Here is a 16,131-nt window from a genome sequence, read left to right as displayed (position 1 = left end):
ACATTAGAAAGCATCTCTTGTCCAGCGGGACGTGATTCCAGGAAAGATGCGTCTGATGTTCTCAGTTAGTTCAGGGTTAAGTTCTCATTGATGTTTGTTCTGTTCCAGAGGGCTGAGGAGAACGCACACGCTTTTCTAGATAAGGAGCTGAAGAAGATCTGGAGGGATCTCTTCTCAGATTACCCACAATGCTCAGAGGGTCAGAGAGTGGAGGGGGAGGAGGTGGATGGTAAGAACGAGGAGCAGAGGAGGCGCGCCATAGAGGGAGTGGTGGACATCACAAAGCTCTGCCTGATGGAGATGAACCAGGAGGAACTGGCCGACAAACTGTTGAGCGGTAAGAGGCTCCTATCTTGAAAACAGAGAAGAAATACACATTTTGACGAGCAGTAGGAGATTATATATTTGTTCTGTTCAAACTAAATGACATAATTTGAGACTCAATGGTTTGATCCAGTGCGTAGGGTTGTTGTTGGGTATCAGGTTAAATGGTTTGATCCGGATATGTAGGGTAATGGTGGGGGTCTCAGGTTAAAGAATGTTAAACATCATCATTACCAGCACCTAATCCCCCGACCACATCACCCCCGTTCTCGTCCAACCACACTGGCTCCCTGTCCAACACCGGATTGACCTTAAAACCCTTTCTGCTCACCGACAAAGCCCTCCACAACGTGGCCCACACTTATCTCCCCGACCTCCTCCAGGAGGACAGGCCCTGCCGCTCCCTTCATCATCCTCAGCTGGTCTTCACCGTCCCGACCTCCCGCCTCAGCACCGTTGGTGCTAGGGCTCTCAGCACCGTGGGTGGTAGGGCTCTCAGCACCGTGGGTGCTAGGGCTCTCAGCACCGTGGGTGCTGAGAGCCCTAGCCCCCTCCTACCTGGGTCCCCTCACTGTTCTTACCCCCTCCTACCTGGGTCTCCTCACTGTTCTTAACCCCTCCTACCTGGGTCTCATCACTGTTCTTACCCCCTCCTACCTGGGTCTCCTCACTGTTCTTACCCCCTCCTACCTGGGTCTCCTGACTGTTCTTACCCCCTCCTACCTGGGTCTCCTCACTGTTCTTACCCCCTCCTACCTGGGACTCCTCACTGCTTTTCTTACCCCCTCCTACCTGGGTCTTCTCACTGTTCTTACCCCCTCCTACTTGGGTCTTATGTCGTGTGTTGATCTTGCTGTTGGCGATGCAGCTCCTGCTGTTTTTGACCCTAGATTGATTTATGAATTGTAAGGCAACCTTGGGTGTCATGAAAGGTGCCTTGAAATAAAATATTATTCAATGTTATTATTATTATTAATAATAATAATTTAAAACATAAACTGCAGGGCCCCGTTTCCTGAAAGCATTGTTGGTAACGAACGTCGTGAAACGCTCGTAGCTAACAAGTGCTCCAGGGTACTCGTAGGACGCTAAGAGCATCGTTAGCCTACTATAGAGTGAACTCATTATTGCATGCGGGTGTCTTCATTCATAAAAAATGAAAACATTCGGGAGTATGCAATAATACAAATTATTCTAAAGAGGTCAGAGACTCCGTGCACAGCCCCGCCTTCCCCAGTGAACCAAGAAACCCCGCGCCGTGACAAACAGGGGATTTAACCCCCTCGGTTTAACACAGGAAACTTGAGATAAGAGTGTGAAATCGCCGGGCGTGCCAAGCTGCGACCGAACCGGCTCGGCAGTGTAGGAAGACCTATAGCCAGGGTTCGAGTTAGGTGGGAGCCAGTGGGAGCTGAGCTCCCATAGAGAGAGGTCTGGCTCCCATGAAAGCAGTAAACTCAAATATCTGTGGGGGTCTCGGAAAATACAGCAGCATATTATTTTAATTACCAATGAAGCTATTTTCCCTTCCACATGCAGAGTTATATTGACGTTAAGTGGGATAATAGAACGCCGGTCATTATCGGGAAAATAAGCCCAGACAGGGCGAACCGGACACCGACGCGAAACAGAGGTGCTTCGATAATTTATTACTTATCTTCGATAATGAGCGGCCTCTTGCGAAACGAAAAAATAACTTCACAAGGTGTTTTTTTTACAATTTATTTGTTACCAACTTACCATACGTAGTGTTGATCAGCAGAGAAATAGTTAGTCAAAGACGTTGACGTCGCTTAGCAACCGAAGAAGCTGGCGTTGTTGTGAAGGGCCCATGCAACGGAGCGTTCCACAGCCTTGAGAAGAGCCGTGTCATAATAGCCCATATATGGAATTATTTCAGGGGGGGAAATGCCGTGAATAAATGTATGCTGCATGTATGTTCAGGATTAGGACTGATATATATGTCGGCCTAGGCTTAATCAATTGTGTTTTAATATCTTTAGCATTCATATTATTGCAATCAATTCTTTTCGTAGGCTACTCTGCGGTTGGCCTTGATGGGGAGATATTTTAACCCTTTTTAACCCCATTTTCCTGCGACATTCCTGCGTCTCCCCCTGCGTCATAGCCTGTTTCAGCACCATGTCAGTGGACAGGTACAATCCTACGATCGTCGTGAATGCAGCGAATGCGCGTTCACGTTAAGAGGAGTTTCGGGAAATGCTCCAAAGAAATTAACGATGGTTCGAAAGATCAATCGGGAGAATGATCATACGAGCGAAGATCCATCGTTATCGGGAAACGGGTCCCAGATCAACAGCAGAATAACTCTGTGGAAGAGATGCAACACTATCTTGTTATATCATTTTACACCAATTCATTGTCATTGTTATTATCATTAGACCAATCTTATCGCTGGGTAAGAACGAAAAGTCCAGGGGTCTCATTTATAATCGTTGCGTACGCACAAAAGGAGACTGAAATTGGCGTACGTTACTTTCCACGCCAAGGTTGTGATCTATAAAAAACTAACTTGACGGGAGAATGTGCGCAGCCCTAAGCAAACTCTGACCCGTTTGGAGGAAAAGGAGAATTGGCGACACAGATGGTGTGGTGGTGAACTGAAGTCAGACAGAAGAATTGTAGAGTGAGAACAACGATTATGTTTTATCATCGCCCTTCATAAATTTTAATGTCAACCCGTATCATGCGTTAAATCTATGTAATCAGAATAATTTAAGTCAACTGCGTTATTTCTCAGTTATAACTCCAGAAACATCTCTGTAGAATAGAAATAAAAAAAAATTCTCTATATTTAATCCCGTCACTCCATACTCTCCACTGACGGCGCGACTGCATGGAATAAAGCATCTGTCCAACATGTGTCAATAACATAATATATTCATGTGACACTGTAAACACATAATCAAATGTCAATTAAATCCCAAGTGTGGAAAACCAAGCCACACTCCTCATCACAATCGTTGTCCGTTACTCTTGATGCTTTCATGACAAATCAGGCATTAAAAAGGGGTTATGTTCAAGAACATTTTACGTGGGTGATTACTAACTGATTATCCAAGGTGTTCTCTGTCAGTCTTATTACCGTAACCCTATAAATACAGAGCTGAGCGCCGTGGTAATGCTGGTATGGCACTTCTGGCGGACCATGCAAATGGCAGGATTCGGAGGGATAGGGTCTTTAGGGACCATAACGAATTATTGGTACATAAAAATATGTACCTTTATGTCAGACCAGGGAAGCCGTCCGATTGAAGAAGGAGGCCTTCCGGGATATGATATCCTGGAGGACTCCTGACTCGGTTGCAGGGTACCGACAGGCTCGAAGGGCTGCAGCTGCTGCCGTGTCGGAGGCTAAGCAGCGGGTGTGGGAGAAGTTCGGAGAGGCCATGGAGAAGGACTTTCGGTCGTGTTTCTGGAAGACTATCCGGCACCTCAGGAGGGGGAAACGGGGAACCATCCAAGCTGTGTACAGTAAGGATGGGACTCTGTTGACCTCAACTGAGGAGGTTGTCGGACGTTGGAAGGAACACTTTGAGGAACTCCTGAATCCGAATAACACGCCCTCTATGTTGGAGGCAGAGCTCGAGGTTGATGGTGTTTCGTCGTCAATTTCCCTGGTGGAGGTCACTGAGGTAGTCAAACATCTCCGCAGTGGCAAAGCCCCAGGGATTGATGAGATCCAGCCAGAAATGCTAAAGGCTCTGGGTGTTGAGGGGCTGTCATGGTTGACACGCCTATTCAACATCGCGTGGGAGTCGGGTACAGTGCCAAAGGAGTGGCAAACCAGGGTGGTGGTTCCCCTGTTCAAAAAGGGGGACCAGAGAGTGTGTGCCAATTACCGGGGTATCACACTTCTCAGCCTCCCTGGTAAAGTCTACTCCAAGGTGCTGGGAAAGGAGGGTTCGGCCGATCGTCGAACCTCAGATTGAAGAGGAACAATGCGGTTTTCACCCCGGACGTGGAACTACGGACCAGCTCTTCACTCTCGCAAGGATCCTGGAGGGGGCCTGGGAGTATGCCCATCCGATCTACATGTGTTTTGTGGATCTGGAGAAGGCGTATGACCGGGTCCCCCGGGAGAAACTGTGGGAGTATGGGGTAAGGTGGTCTATCCTCAGGGCCATCCAATCTCTGTACTCCCAAAGCGAGAGCTGTGTTCACGTCCTCGGCAGCCAGTCAGTTTCGTTCTCAGTGGGTGCTGGTGTCCGCCAGGGCTGCGCCTTGTCACCAATCCTGTTTGTGATATACATGGACAGGATATCGAGGCGTATTCGTGGTGGGGAGGGGTTGCAGTTCGGTGGTCTGAGGATCTCGTCACTGCTTTTTGCAGATGATGTGGTCCTCATTGGATCATCGGCCTGTGACCTTCAGCACTCACTGGATCGGCTGGCGGCCGAGTGTGAAGCGGCTGGGATGAGGATCAGCACCGCTAAATCTGAGGCCATGACTCTTAGCAGGAAACCGGTGGATTGCTTACTCCGGGTAGGAAATTAGTCCTTAGCCCAAGTGAAGGAGTTCAAGTACCTCGGGGTCTTGTTCGCGAGGGAGGGTACTATGGAGCGTGAGATTGGCCGGAGAATCGGAGCAGCGGGGGCGGTATTGCGTTCGCTTTACCGCACCGTTGTAACGAAAAGAGAGCTGAGCCGCAAGGCAAAGCTCTCGATCTACCGGTCGATCTTCGTTCCTATCCTCACCTATGGTCATGAGGGCTGGGTGATGACTGAAAGGACGAGATCGCGGGTACAAGCGGCCGAGATGAGTTTTCTCAGAAGGGTGGCTGCAACTCCCTTAGGGATAGGGTGAGAAGCTCAGCCATCCGTGAGGAACTCGGATTAGAGCCGCTGCTCCTTTACTTAGAAAGGAGTCAGCTGAGGTGGTTCGGGCATCTGGTAAGGATGCCCACTGGGCGCCTTCCTTGGGAGGTGTTTCAGGCACGTCCAGTGGGGAGGAGACCTCGGGGAAGACCCAGGACTAGGTTGAGAGATTATATCTCAACACTGGCCAGGGAATGCCTCGGGATCCCCCCGTCAGAGCTGGTCAATGTGGCCCGGGAAAGGGAAGTCTGGGGCCCCCTGCTTGAGCTGCTCCCCCCGCGACCCGACCCCGGATAAGCGGACGAAAATGAGATGATGAGATGAGATGATGTCAGACCACTTCTTTTTTAATTCTGGACTGTGCTGCTCCGTGCTACTGACAGAGTTCACTGCTGCAGCCACTCACTCTGCTTTTTGTTGTTGTCGATCCCAATCCCGTGACCGCCGAACAAAACTACTTTTCGGGCTTCCATCTCACCCACAAGTGTCTCCACTTCAACCTCCGTGAAATTTCGCTTTTTTTTACGCAGGGTTTTATAAATCGGAATATTTTTTGTCACGACCAGCTTCTCAGAGCAAAAGTTATGAAGCCACATTAACATTAATCATTATACTGCTGACCAACAGCAGAACAACTCAGTGGAAGTGATGAAACCCTGCCTTGTTGTATCAGCATAGCAAATCACTTTACACTGATTCACTATCATTATTACTATCATTAGACCAATCAGATTGCTGTGGAAATAATAGGCCTTAACATTTTGAATCTGTAACATGCAGTCCATCACAACCAGCTTTTCCGACCACAAATAATGAACCCACAAAATATCATGAAGATGATAATTTAACAGGAAATATTGACCTGGTTCCACTGATCACCATCCACTAACTGATGTAATCTGTTGTTTTCTCATATAGGATCTGATGCTGTAGATTGCCAACATAAAATCAAGTCTCATTTGAAGAAGAAGTTCAGGTGTGTGTTTGAGGGAATCGCTAAAGCAGGACAGCGAACATATCTGAACGACTTCTACACAGAGATCTTCATCGCAGAGGGAGGCAGTGGAGAGGTCAACAAGGAACATGAGGTCAGACTGATTGAAACAGCTTCCAGGAAATCAGCCAAGGAAGAAACACCAATCAGATGTGAAGACATCTTTAAACCCTTACCTGGACACGATCAACCAATAAGAACAATGATGACAACTGGAGTGGCCGGCATTGGTAAAACCGTCTTAACACACAAGTTCACTCTGGACTGGGCTGAAGGCAAAACCAACCAGGACATACACTTCACATTTCTCCTCACTTTCAGAGAGCTGAATTTACTGAAAGGGAAAGAGTTTAGCTTGGTGGAACTTCTTCATCACCTCTTTATTGACACCAAAGAAGCAGGAATCTGCAGATTCGACCAGTTCCAAGTTGTCTTCATCTTGGATGGTCTGGATGAGTGTCGACTTCCTCTGGACTTCCAGAGAAACCCGATCTGGACTGATGTCACAAGGTCCACTTCAGTGGACGTGCTGCTGACCAACCTTGTCAGGGGCGACCTGCTTCCCTCTGCTCGTATTTGGATAACAACACGCCCTGCGGCAGCCAATCAGATCCCTGCTGAGTGTGTTGACATGGTGACAGAGGTGAGGGGGTTCACCGACCAACAGAAGGAGGAGTACTTCAGGAAGAGATTCAAAGATGAGACGCTGGCCAGCACAATCATCTCCCACGTCAAAAAATCACAAAGCCTCCACATCATGTGTCACATCCCAGTCTTCTGTTGGATCGCTGCTTCAGTTCTGGAGGACATCTTCAAAAAATCCCAGATCGAAGAGATGCCCAAGACCGTGACTCAGATGTACAGCCACTTCCTGATGGTTCAGTCCATACAGGGGGACAGAAAGTACCATGGGAGGGCTGAAACAGATCCAGACTGGAGCTCAGAGAGCAGGGAGATCATTGTTTCTCTGGGAAAACTTGCTTTTAACCAGCTGGAGAGTGGCAACCTGATCTTCTATGAGGCAGATATGGCAGAGTGTGACATCGATATCAGAGCAGCCTCAGTGTACTCAGGAGTGTTCACCCAGATCTTTAAAGAGGAGTGTGGGCTGTACCACGACAAGGTGTTTTGCTTTGTCCATCTGAGCATCCAGGAGTTTCTGGCTGCCCTTTATGTCTTTATGTCTTTCATCGATACTGGTTTCAATGTGCTCTCAGAAGAACCAACAACCTCCAGGGAAGATAAACTCCTCTTCTACCAGAGTGCTGTGGACAAGGCCTTACAGAGTGAGAACGGACACCTGGACTTGTTCCTCCGCTTCCTCCTGGGCCTCTCTCTGGAGACAAATCAGATTGTCCTACGAGGTCTGCTAGGACAGAAAAAAAGTTCACTTACCACTAAGATTAAAACAGGTCTGCTGCTACTGACACGAAGTAACTCAAGGACCAATAAGGGAACAGTGTCTTACATCAAGGAGAAGATAAAAGGAGACCTATCTCCAGAGAGAAGCATCAATCTGTTCCACTGTCTGAATGAGCTGAACGACTGTTCTCTAGTGAAGGAGATCCAACAGTACCTGACATCAGGAAGTCTCTCTGGAGAATCTCTCTCCCCTGCTCAGTGGTCAGCTCTGGTCTTCATCTTACTGACATCAGAAGAGGAGCTGGACGTGTTTGACCTGAAGAAATACTCTGCTTCAGAAGATGGTCTTCTCAGGCTGATGCCAGTGGTCAAAGCCTCCAAAACATCTCTGTAGGTTCACTAATAACATGTATTACAATACACACTACACAATATAAATAAAAGTGGAATATAAGGTTAAAATAACATGAAAAAGATTTCTGTACGTTCATAACAAAGTATCATAACAGAATAAACATACTAGTTATAATAATAAACAAAACATCTCTGTAGGTGTCCTATTAACGTGTAATGTATTACAATTCACATAAGAGAATACTCAGAACAATAGAATATAGGAGTATTCATATTCAACATTTTCAATCTCAACTAAACAACAATTTAACATTTGTCCATCTAATTATTTAGTATTTTTCGTTTAACCAATAACATTCCTTCATTATGTAATAAGTTGTAGATGTAAGTTATTTTAATCACAGTTCCTAACCTGTTCTCTTTATTTTGTGTGAAGGCTTCAGGGCTGTGATCTGTCAGAGAGATGCTGTGAAGCTCTGGCCTCAGTTCTCATCTCCAACTCCTCTAGTCTGAGAGAGCTGGACCTGAGTACTAATGATCTGAAGGATTCAGGAGTGAAGCTACTCTCTGCTGGACTGGGGAGTCCCCACTGTACACTGGAAACCTTAAGGTCCGTTTTACCCATAGGTCAAACAGAACAGATTAACATCCATGAAAGTGTGCACGTAAAGTAAAGCAGCACGCAACTGACACCCCCAAGCGCACAAATGCTGTCTTAGTTCTCGTGCTCGCAAAGTGTTTTCCTATTCGCTATGATATTTATTCTCCTCAAACCATAATGCACATAATATTGGAATAAAAATTCTAATTATATGCAAAACATAGCTTTAGATTAACTAATAACATGTATTACAATACAATACATAATATACATAATTGTGCAACAAAAAGTAATATCAATATACAAAACGCACACTGCAAATTTTTTTTAAATGGACTGCATTTATCTAGCGCTTTTCTAAACATTGGCCGCCCAAAGCGCTTTACAATATTGCCTCACATTCACCATTCACGCACACATTCACATACTGACGGCGGAGTCAACCATGCAAGGCGACAGCCAGCTCGTCTGGAGCAGTTAGGGTTAGGTGCCTTGCTCAAGCACACCTCAAAACTCAGCTAGGAGGAGCCGGGGAATGAACCAGCAACCTTCAGGTTACCAGCCAACCCGCTCTACCTCCTGTGCTACTGCCGCCCCTCGACAACAACTTTGATATAGTTATACATTTGACACCCAATATTGAATAAATACAATTACTTCATTATGTAATAAGTTGAAGATGTAAATTATTTTAATCACAGTTCCTAAACTGTTCTCTTTATTTTGTGTGAAGGCTGCAGGGCTGTGATCTGTCAGAGAGATGCTGTGAAGCTCTGGCCTCAGTTCTCAGCTCCAACTCCTCTAGTCTGAGAGAGCTGGACCTGAGTACCAATGATCTGCACGATTCAGGAGTGAAGCTGCTCTCTGCTGGACTGGGGAGTCCACACTGTACACTGGAAACTCTCAGGTCAGTTTTACTCAATGGTCAACCAGTTCCACCACAAGTTCCACATTAGAAGACAGTTATATAAATCAGCTTATAACTCAGTACCTGTGATGACCACATCCATGATTTTGTATCATTGGAGACAGGGACGTGCACAGGAATTTTGAGGGGCAGTTGCTCTGACCTGAAAAAAGGGCACCCTCCCCCCAAAAAAAACAACAACTCACAGGCTATATGAAGGACTGAGAATAACAGGGTCTTTATTAATATATAATTACAAATAAGTAAAACACTGAAATAACTACTACTAACGATAATGCAGAAAAACATGACTTGAAGAAGAAGAACATAACATGAACACAAACATAATTAAACAACATCCTATCAAGTCACTGATAAGTTCCTCCAAATTGACATTTTAAAAATGCAAAGCTTCAAAAGAGAAGCCTTCAGAACCTCTTCTTTGTTGATTGGTATGTCCTTCTCTATGGACAGCAGGATGAGGTCAGACAGCCGCTCTTGACTACACTGATTTCGGATTTCGGAGCACATCACTACCCTGTAGTGATGTGCTCCTCTTTGCTGCCTCCTTTAGTTGTCTCTCTCTCTCCTGAATCTTCCTCTTTTCACTGGGCATTTTTGCTTCACTTAACAATAACAAACAATACCCAAAATAGTGATAAGATTTAGGCATGATCCATTTTGAATGAAAGAATTCATGTGATGCATTACTTCCATCATTTATTCTTCTTGTTAAAACGACATGTTAGAAACTAACTATCAGCAGACATGTAGCTTAGTTTGCCTACCAAAAAATCTGTAGACTATGTGACTATGTGTGTAGACTAGCTGTCTGATTATTTAGGCTAAACGTTACGTGGCAAACTGAGCCTGGATTTATGAAGATGGTAATTCATTTCATAAAACGTGATGATGATTGTTTGTTTGTTATACATCTCAAATTCACCTTTTCCGAGAACATCAAGGCAGTCGTCTCACAGGTGCCGGTTTTCCGGTCGCGTGCAGCGCTGCAGCTACGTAAAGCAGCTTTCACACGCCGCGCGGCAACTCGCCGCCTCCATTAATTTCAATGGGGGAAGGGCGGCAGAGGGGAGGCGGCAAAAGCGGCTGTTGCCGCGCGGCAGAGTTTGCCCTCCCCCTACTGACTTTCACTCTCAGTGCCCGAACGGAATTGAATGAGGCTACACTTACTTTATGAAATGTTTCGAGTGGCGATTTTTATTATCTAGGCCTACATGAAATTCTGCATCCATTAAATTATTTAAAAAAATATATATATATATATATTTTTTCCTCGGAAGGGGAAATTGTGGGCAGTTTCCCAAGCAACCTGAGCAACCCCCTTGTGCACGTCCCTGATTGGAGATGTAACACCTTTTGTTTAGGTGGATATTCTAATACATCCTTATGCCTGCAACCATTCAATTATAAAAATAAAAACGAGCTCAAAATATAATAATATTGCCCCCCCCCACTGTCCCCTGTATACGTGACGGTGATAGTTTAGAGCAGGGTGAAGTACAGGGGGTCTTTGGAGGGTGTTAACCCTAGTTGGACACCTCAGACTCCCTGAAAGCCTCAACAGAAACATTCTAGAGGGTCTCTGGAAATAATGATTTGAAACTTGCAATTGTCACACAAAACGTATTTTAAAGCTTAATGTATCCAGTAGGGTTGTGCTAGGGTACACGTGTAACTGGTTAGTAAATCATAACCGTTTAGGAAAAATAAGTAAATGAAAAACCGTAAAAAAATAATAATATTCACAGCGTCATTGTTTCAATGGGAATCGCGACGGTCCATACTTTCAACATAAAGTTTACATATTTATAATTCGATATTCGTCTCAGCCTTTATACCACAGATACTCTAGGGTCTATAGCATGGTTTTCTCAACGGGGGCGGTACCGTGTTTTTTTATATATTATTTTTTTTGGTGAAAGAATAGGCTACCTGAAATAAATAGCCTGATAATACAGCGCGGTTCGGTCCTGCACACGCCCGGACTCCCGTTACATCAGCTATCGTCATGAACTCTACAGTAACGCTGATAAACATAACCCAAGTTCGCGGGTTAACAGGGTCAATAACCAACACAACACAATCAAACATGGCCAGTGAGCAAAAAAAAAAATCTAATTTTGTTTCATAACCCGTTTTCCTCCTTCCTCTCGTTCAGTTCCAGCTGCTCTGAGCGTGGTCTCCACAAAAAGACCGTTGCATTTCAAATACAAAATATATAGGCCTTATTAGGCCTCTGCGTGCGATCTGTTTTCGAGTCCGCGTTGCCCGGGCCGTGGTGCCCTTGGTTCCCGGGCCATTCATTCATTCGTTCACGGGGCATGGCGGGAGTCGCGGGAGATGCGGGAGTGGTCGCGGTGCCCAAGGTCACGGTGGCCGGGACGCAGGGTGCCGCTGCAGGACGGGAGACGTGGCGGTCGGGAGTCGCGGGAGTGCCCGCAGCGCTGTCACGGTGAATGAATGTTGAATCAGTTTCTTCCTCAACCAACTCATCTCTGGAAGTTTAATCGCATGTCATGAATATTCACTAATATTTTTATATTTTTTGCACCAAAACCGACTCAGAGGGCATTCATTGCTATTAGTGACGAACGCAAAATCAATGAAAACGATGAGATGACAACTTTAAGCAATATAACATGAGTATGAGTGGGGTTGTTAGTTGATTTTGATTTTTTTATTGGGGGGGGGGGCGCAAGAGGATCAGGGTAAGGTCAGGGGTGCGTTTGCTCAAAAAGGTTGAGAACCACTGGTCTATAGCATGGTTTCTCAACGGGGGGCGTTCGCACACAACCTAGGGGCAGTGGCGTGGCGTGGGGATTTTTTTTGAGGAAGCCAAGTGAGGCCAAACCTTTAGAGAAAATAGTACGTTGCAGCTTGGATGTATTTAATGCAACTACAAGAGCTATTTGAGCGCCTGGTCATTTACCAGGACTTACACACACCTGTAATCTGACCGACACGACACACGCTCTCTCTCTCTCTCGCGCACACACACACACACACACACACACACACACACACATACACACAGTCCTCCTAAACATCTCATTAAATTAAACATTTTATTATAAATGCAACCCCTCCCCGACCAAAATGCACAAGCCGCTAATGTCATCAATCCTGACACGTCCAAACAGTGCCAGTTTCACAGCGCAGTCTATGGAGCTTTTTGATTTACCGTGCCTCTCGATTGCCCGGGACAAGTTGGCAAGGTCCACGAATCCTGTAGTGACCCATGGATTGTTAAGGGAGCACGAATCCTTGTCAAAAAGAAGACACGGCCAGCAAAATAGTCGCTGAAGTTTGCTGCTGCCAGCTAGCCACTCCGTTCGCGTAGTTTTCCTCATTGAACGTCCGAAAGAAGCCTCGCTTTCTCTCCACGTGCAGTTTCCGCTTCGTTGTTGGCCTGCCATCGGATTATATTGTGATTCGCTGCTGTTGTTGTAGTTTGGTAAAATAATTTTTAAGTAAATAATCTAAATATCCACCCTCCATAACTGCACTTGCTAAGTAGGCTACTCAAAAATTAGAACAATTCAAACATGCTAATTTCGCGCTATTTGTTTTGTTATTGTTTTCTCTGTGACGTTGATACTGATGCTTTGATTTGATTGGTCTGAAGCCAAGGGCCGAGTGGCTTCCCTTGGCACCCTCCTGACACCCTCCCGACCAATCAGAGGAGGGCAGTGTCAGGACGGTAGCCTCATGTGATTGGTCAATTCTTTCTTTTTTTTTCACCACGGGATGCCAGCTCGGGCTGGCTTCCTCGCAGTGTGTAGTGTCGTGTTTCGCCGCGTCTTCAATATAAAACAGGGGCGCAGTATCGCGCATTGTGAAATGGGCAATGAGAGGAGAAAATGGGGAAGAAATGACAGCAACACAGCACAAAATCATTAACGAAACTGTTTATGTAAATGTTTTTATTGGATGACAACTACAGCCTAAAAAAACAGGGAAGCCTGGCTTCCCTTGGCCTCCGGGAGAAAAACGCCACGCACTGGGAACGTAATTATTTTTAAACTTTTATGGTTTTCAAAATTTTTGGGTGAAAAAACGTTGCATTTCAAATACAAAATATTTATTCCTAATTAGGCCTCTGCGCGCAATCTGTTTTCGTGGTGCCCAAGTTGTCCGGGCCGCGGTGCCCGTGGTTCCCGGGCCATTCATCCATTCGTTCCCGGGGCACGGTGGGAGTCGCGGGAGACACGGGAGTGCCGTGGTCGTGGCCTCTTTCTCTCTCTCTCTCTCTCCCCCCCCCCTCTCTCTCTCTCTCTCTTCTCTCTCTCTCGCTCTCTCTCTCTCTCTCTCTCTCTCTCTCTCTCTCTCTCTCTCTCTCTCTCTCTCTCTCAGCATATCACAGTGTTTTCTGATTACAGTTTAATGTTACAGTAAGCTGATGACATCCTAATTAACACCACAACTGCAAATGAACCACACAGAGATAACCACGGCAACCGGTCAAACAAATATTCTTTTTGTGATCATTCTGCTCACACATCCGCCGTGTGGATAAACAAATAATCCCCCTATAGCGCGACTGCGGTCCATTAATTAATAAAGAAACGGTTAACCGTGTACAAGAAAAAGTAGGGGTTGTGTAAACGTTTAAAAAAATTTTTTAACCGTTCACACCCCTAATATCCAGCACTCATTATCTTAATTGCTAATTCTTTATCCACAAATATGGTCCCTTCAATGGACCAGGAAGTGCTTTCATAGAAGGAGTCAAGGCAACGCCACATGTGTTTGGAGTAGGTCGTTTACTAAGTGGTTGGCAGACTGGAAAAACACAGGATTTTACACACGTGTGTGTGTGTGTGTGTGTGTGTGTGTGTGTGTGTGTGTGTGTGTGTGTGTGTGTGTGTGTGTGTGTGTGTGTGTTGTGTGTAGCTTGTCTGGCTGCCTGGTCACACAGGAAGGCTGTGTTTCTCTGGCCTCAGCGCTGAGCTCCAACCCCTCCCATCTGAGAGAGCTGGACCTGAGCTACAATCACCCAGGAGACCTCTGGAGCTGCGCTGCTCTCTGCTGGACTGGAGGATCCACGCTGGAGACTGGACACTCTCAGGTATGGAGAGGACAGCTCACCACTCAGGGACAAAGCCTCCTACAAGGATTCATGGTGCTGCTAGATGAAGTGGTTTGAAGTGGCAGCTGTCACTCATGTTGTGTAGAACGTTATGAGACGGCAGATGATGAAGGTGAATGTTTCAACATACTGCTCTCACTTTGTTTCCCCCAGTGTGGGGCATGGTGGAGTGTGGAGGCTGAAACCAGCTCTAAAGAAGTGTAAGTGTCTGTTTGATTCATCACATCACACACTCACTATTGAGGTGGAAAGTCAATCCACACAGCAGGAAGTGAGGTCACACCCTACTGGGAATGAAGATGATGGCTGACATCATGTATCTTACGTATATTAATACTGTCGACCATCACAGTTAAACCTGCTTGTATAAAACCCAGAAGGTATTACATTGATACATTGAGGGGGGGCGACGGGGCTGAGGGGGAGGACTAGGGGTGAGGGGGAGGGGAAGGGGGGTGACGGGGCGGAGGGGGAGGACTATGGGTGAGGGGGGGGGGCTGACCGGGCTGAGGGGGAGGGGGGGTTACCGGGCTGAGGGGGGAGGACTAGGGGTGAGGGGGAGGGGTTGGGGGGGTGACCGGGCTGAGGGGGAGGGGGGGTGAAGGGGCTGAGGGGGGAGGGGGTGGGGGATGACGGGTGCTGAGGGGGGGGGATGAGAGGGAGGGGGATGAGGGGGGGTTGGTCAGGGGGAGGGGGCTGATGGGGGTTGGTGAGGGGGATGGGGCTGAAGAAGAGAGAGCGACTCACAAAAAGAGTCTGAAGAGAATAAAAAGAAGGAGAGCAGCCTGGATCCAAAGAGAGATGTTTGTTGTTGATATATTCATAATATTGTTGTTGATGTAATCATAATATTGTTGTTGATGTTTTGCATAACGTTGTTGTTGAGGTGTGTGTATCTATGTATGTGTACATATGTATGTATGTATGTATGTGTTTCATATCTATGTATATGTACATAGAGCGCAGGAGAACAGTACTAGTGATGATATTGATGATGATGAATGATGAGGATGAAGAATGGTTCAGCAGCTCATCATGTCTGGTTCTCCCTCAGATGCCTGTGAACTCACACTGGACCCCAACACGGCCCACAGAGAACTCTCTCTGTCTGAGACAACAGGAGGTGACGCGGGTTGAAGAGGACCAGTCGTATCCGGATCACCCAGACAGATTTGACTACTGGTTCCAGGTGTTGGGTAGAGAGCTCTGACTGGCCGCTGTTATTGGGAGGTAGAGTGGAAGGATGGGTTAGGATAGGAGGACATACAGAGGAATCACAAGGGAGAGGAGGGGGTGCTGACAGCGGGCTTGGAGAGAACAACAAGTCCTGGAGTCTTTATTGTTCTGATGGTCGTTACTCTGCCCGGTACAACGGTAGGAGGACAGCCCTCCCTCTCCCCCCCGCTGGCTCCACCAGAGTAGCAGTGTATCTGGACCGGCCTGCTGGCTCTTTGTCCTTCTACAGAGTGTCCCCAGGTGGAGGAGGGTCCTCAGACACACTTACACACCTCCACACCTTCTGCTCCTCCTTCACCCAGAAGGACCTCCTCCCGGGGGTGAGGGTAGGGGGGGGGGGGTCCACAGTGTCTCTGTGTCGGTTGTAAAAAAAAATAATAATCAGGTTAGGGCCCCACCGCCCTG

The 16,131-nt window shown here is 46.7% G+C and overlaps 1 protein-coding gene across 1 annotated transcript; it reads left to right on the top strand.

Moving 5' to 3' along the window:
• Window positions 1-251: 251 nt before the first annotated feature.
• On the top strand, window positions 252-14,434 carry LOC115547918 (NLR family CARD domain-containing protein 3-like; the record flags this gene model as incomplete). The annotated part of the gene is given in 7 exon segments (XM_030362430.1): window positions 252-337; window positions 6,081-7,520; window positions 7,569-7,908; window positions 8,309-8,482; window positions 9,207-9,380; window positions 14,295-14,406; window positions 14,408-14,434. Coding segments are annotated over 7 exon segments (2,310 nt in total), but the record flags the coding sequence as incomplete, so codon positions are not given.
• Between the last annotated feature and the right edge of the window lie 1,697 nt (window positions 14,435-16,131).

The sequence above is a fragment of the Gadus morhua genome, chromosome 7 (assembly GCF_902167405.1).
Source record: "Gadus morhua chromosome 7, gadMor3.0, whole genome shotgun sequence".
Lineage (NCBI taxonomy): Eukaryota > Metazoa > Chordata > Actinopteri > Gadiformes > Gadidae > Gadus > Gadus morhua.
This window is presented reverse-complemented; position numbering and strand designations above follow the sequence as displayed.